Below are 4,610 nucleotides of genomic sequence, written 5' to 3'. Positions count from 1 at the left end.
TTATGTATGCTTTTGTTTGTTTATTTAATATATATATATAAAGAATTAACTAGAGCTATGGAGCCGACAACATAGTCTTCTCGATGACTGGGAGAAGCACGGGATCGGCGAAAGCATGAGAATCATGACAATTTCTCTAAGCATACATCATCTAGAAAAACCAATCATAGAGTGAAGATCAAACTATGGGATTTAGATATTTTAAAGTTTAAATTTTACTTTAGAGAGTAAAGTGTGATCTCTCACTATTGATTTCATAAGTTAGACCAAAAATAAATATAAAAGAAAAATTATTTAAAGATAAAAGATCACACTTTACTCTCTAAAATGAAATTCAAACTTTAGAGGATTCAAATCCCAATATATGAGCACCTTGTTGAAACTGAATCCCTAAGACTTCATATCAACAACATAAAAAAGAGTGTATATGTTTACCTAAGTTAGACCTTTAAACTGCATACTTTCATTCTATTTACACAATAAACAAAGGCATTTAAACACCTAAATGCCATGCATGGCGATTCTTAAATAAAGGACAGCATGGTGCAAATCAATTGTGGAACAATGGAGCGTGCCCCTGCGGGCGCAAGTTAACCAAGATCGATATCAACCCGTTCCGGTTTTCCTCTTTCAGTTTCGTCGCCAACAAGCTCAGCTCCGAGCTGTCCTTTGTCTCCAGCCCCAAAAGCATACAGCTTTCCTGATTCTGTTAGCGCAAATGTATGAGCATTCCAGTATATGGAATTCGTCATGCTAATGTGTACCACCCGTTCGTTGACCTCTTTCAGGGAAGCCACAAGCTCTGGACTCGACACGTTCCCTTGCCTGTTGCCCTGCAAGCAAGAAACATGCCATGGTTGATTAGCTTCCTTAGAATTAATTAAGCCATTAGAAAGATTTAATAAATATTAATTGAATACACCACAAACATCTCATATATAGGCTTGTGCTACTTTTTCCTTGGCTCTGGCCTCTTTGAGGGAATTTGCAATAAAATTTTGTTCACTTTCATTGCAGACTTCATACATGAATCCAAGAATACTCAGATCATAGTGCTAGCAAGTCCTTTGTTCCTTAAGTAAGTCCCAATTATGGGAGAGCACTAACCAGTTCATGATGTCATCAAGGTACAAAAATATCACAGAAATCAAGAAGAGGTGGTGCAACACACACTTCGTTTGAAACAACCAAGCATACAACTTGCAAAATCAAGCAAGGGAAAAAGACTAGAAGCAAAGCAGACCTGATCATCATTTCCAGGGTTATGGCCGAGACTAGAAGATTCCCCACAACCAAATGAATAGACATCACCGTTATCACACACGACAAAGGTTGCGTAATCTCCTGTAGCAACATGGACTGCCTTGACATTGCTCAATGCTTCCACCACCTTAGGTGTTGATTCACATTCTTCGTTTCCATGACCTAAGCAACCATAACGGCCCCACCCCCATGTGCAAACTCGGCCATCCTGCCCCACCACAGCAGCATGCCAAGCACCAGCAGCAACCGCCACCGGCTGAAGGTGTAACTTCTGGAACTGTTCGATCAAACGAGGATACTTCTCATCAGTTCTTGAGCCATGTCCAAGCTTCCCACCCAAGCCACACCCAACAGAGTACACTGACCTGTCAAATTTTCAAAGAACGATTGCATAATCAATAAAAATCCAAATACTCATTACAATAAGAATGAAAATGACCTGCACATTCTAGTTTACTAAAGAGAAAAAAGGTTGAAAATGCTTGAACACCTGTCCAAGAACGAAGTAATTGACTTTTAATGCAAGTACATAGCCAGCTAGAATAACAGAATGTGAGATATAAGAGTTGCCAATCAACGAATAAGTCAGAATACTAATAAATTATCCTGAAAAAATGTGGAGGATTAAAGACTGCCTAATATGTATATTACTTAAAAGGGATACAGTCGGAGCTCACATTCCACTGGGCTGACATGCCAGACAAAGTAGGTAGCAGTATCCGGCAGCGATTTGGACAACTGGTATATGTTCAAGAGCGCCTAATAAAGGATGAGGTTCTACATCACTTGGATCAGTATGGTGACAGAGTTTGCCATCATTACCCCAAGAAAACGTATACACCCTGCCTTCTCTTGACAATACAGCTGTGAAGAAGTTTCCAATAGCAGCTTGAACAACAAATATACTTTTCAAAGACTCGACTAACTGTGGAGTTGTAACCATCTTAGATCCTTGAGTCCCAAACTCAGCTTCACCGAATGAATCTTTGCCAAATGCATAAACCTGGCCAGCATCACCGATCAACATTGTCCTCCCAGCCCCAGCCGCAGCTTGTATAATTCGAATGCCTTGCAGAGCTCTGCAATGTAATGGTGTTTCTATTAGTTCACTTTCCATATTTGATTACAACTACATGATAAGCAATAAGAACTGTGGAATCTTCAACTGTTCCAACCTGATCGGTTGAGGTTGCCACATGTCTTCAGTGGTGCCATTCCCAAGTTGTCCTGAACCATTGGACCCAAATGAATAAACAATCCCTTTTGAGTTCACAGCAACGCTGTGACCAGGACCTGCTATTGCCTGTGATTTCTCCCTCCTGCAACATGTTTCTCCAGCTATCAAAAACCTCAGCACCAATTTCCAAGAACCCCCACATCTCTGCTTCAAATACTGCCTCTGCTCTATTGACATTGGCTTAAAGATCACTCTCTTCTGGCACATGTCCAATGCAGCTAGCTCAGACAAGGACAATTCGAAATCCGGGGCAAAGTTTGCTGGCTTCCTGAAGAATGAGCATGTTGCCTGCAAAAAATCTGTTAGCATCAGTAGCATTCAAGCATAAACTTGAGAGCGGAAATGCAAAAAAGTACATTGCTTGCCTCCAATTTAGCAAGGTCCTGAGGATCCAAATTACATGTTGTGAGGACATGAAGGACAATTGAGGGATTAGCAGACAAGGGAAACTCTCCAGGACAGGAGCCCCCGAAGCAATGACGTTGCTGCCTTTGAAATATTGGTAATGGTGTGGCAACAACAATGGCAGTGATTTGCTGGTCATTGATGTTATGGTATTGGATAGTTGGGGTTCCACTTGTAGTAGCATCCATGGGCACTGCCAAACCTTATGCAGTGCCCGAACTTCGCGAAATAAAATGCCTAACACTTCTGGTAATTACAAAAAAAATGTTCAAATACATTACTTACATTACTACATTAAAATAATTACTATGTTTCTCTAATCAAAGCATCTGAAAGAGTGAAGAAATTATACATAATGTTGTAACTTGCAAATGCATGTACCTCAATGATACAATTGACTAGCAAATCTCAGGTCTCAAACCTATAAAGAAAAATAAATTGCTCATAAGAACTCAATATGTGACACACAGTTGAAAATAATATGGCTGAATTACATAATTAACTATGGCATTGCAAATCAAAAGCATCATAAGGCATGCATTTACACCTACAGAATGACGTGACCGATTACAGTCAAAAGGACAAAACACTGGCTTTCACAAATACCAAACCCAAAATTCAGGACCGATCGTTCTACAAAACGCTTGATTAAGGGTGATGATCCGGATGAAAAAGATTAAGGGTAAAATATAGGGTGAGGAGTCCAAAGGAGGAAACTTTGAGAAGTATACTGTTCCAAAATGATGGAAATGTTCTACAGCTCAGCCAAAACAAACACCAGAAAAGAAAAGAATTCTCTGATCAAAGCTGAAATCTCCGTTCATATGGACTCATCGTAGCTCAACAAAGCTCGATCATCCCAATCAAAAAGAATTAACGAAAAAAAAACACATATGTACAATCTTCCAACATGACTCAAAACCCAGAAGACCAGAAACCAAAAATCGCTCCTTTATTTCATTTTTTGACTTTCCAGATCAGGGAAACAATAGTCACCTCAAAAGAACAAGGACACTTGTTGAATACGCTACCATTAAAAAAATGGGGCAAAGCAGAAAACAAAGAATAGAAGGCAAGCAGAACAGAAACCATACGTTTAAAAACGAGTTTTTTTTTTTTTTTATGTGAATGGCATTTATGATCGTCATAGATCAAAGCAGAGAAACATGGAAAGATGATTACGTATGATGAAGAAGGATTTCTGGAAGTGAGTCCTCATCGGTGGAGAATTTGCATAAAAAGTTGCATAATTTAGATGAAACAAAGCAAAAGGGAAGTGGGAATTTAGATGAAATTGGAATAGAGGGGAAGAGAGAGAGAGAGAGGTGGAATTTTTGTTGTGTTTAGACTTTTAGTAGTTTAATGAGTCAGTGGATGGATCAATACTCAATAATTTTCTTTCATTCTCATCAAATAGAAGACGGTGGCCCTCTCTCCTTATCTGTGTATGTGTAGTATGTACTCTATATTTTAAAGAAAAATATTTTTCTGTATTTTTTTAATAGATTCTAGAATTTATCTGAAGATAAATTTCACATTTAAAAAATAAAAATAATATAGTGCGAATGATATAAATATAATACAATTTTTTTATTTATTAATCTAGGGTTTTGAATTTGAGTTTCACTTCTAATTTTAAAAAAAGTCTAAGAATTATAAGTGATAAAACAGACTGAACCAAATGGATTAAATCAGCAAAAACAAA

The 4,610-nt window shown here is 38.2% G+C and overlaps 1 protein-coding gene across 3 annotated transcripts; it reads right to left on the bottom strand.

Moving 5' to 3' along the window:
* Nucleotides 1-4,314, bottom strand: LOC130969786 (ultraviolet-B receptor UVR8-like). Of its 3 annotated transcripts, none has more exons than XM_057895673.1 (7): nucleotides 4,088-4,314; nucleotides 3,258-3,326; nucleotides 2,866-3,151; nucleotides 2,439-2,788; nucleotides 1,941-2,342; nucleotides 1,244-1,628; nucleotides 1-833 (listed from the first exon to the last, which is right to left on the bottom strand). In XM_057895673.1, the coding sequence occupies exons 3-7, from the start codon at nucleotides 3,091-3,093 to the stop codon at nucleotides 591-593; spliced, it is 1,608 nt and encodes a 535-aa protein (XP_057751656.1). In that variant the 5' UTR covers nucleotides 3,094-3,151; nucleotides 3,258-3,326; nucleotides 4,088-4,314; the 3' UTR covers nucleotides 1-590. The 3 variants fall into 3 exon arrangements, with proteins under 3 accessions (XP_057751656.1, XP_057751657.1, XP_057751655.1); XM_057895672.1 differs by having other exon boundaries at nucleotides 2-833; nucleotides 3,287-3,326; XM_057895674.1 differs by lacking the exon at nucleotides 3,258-3,326 and having other exon boundaries at nucleotides 4,088-4,293.
* Nucleotides 4,315-4,610: the final 296 nt, after the last annotated feature.

This window comes from Arachis stenosperma, chromosome 3, assembly GCF_014773155.1.
Source record: "Arachis stenosperma cultivar V10309 chromosome 3, arast.V10309.gnm1.PFL2, whole genome shotgun sequence".
Taxonomy (NCBI): Eukaryota; Viridiplantae; Streptophyta; class Magnoliopsida; order Fabales; family Fabaceae; genus Arachis; species Arachis stenosperma.
This window is presented reverse-complemented; position numbering and strand designations above follow the sequence as displayed.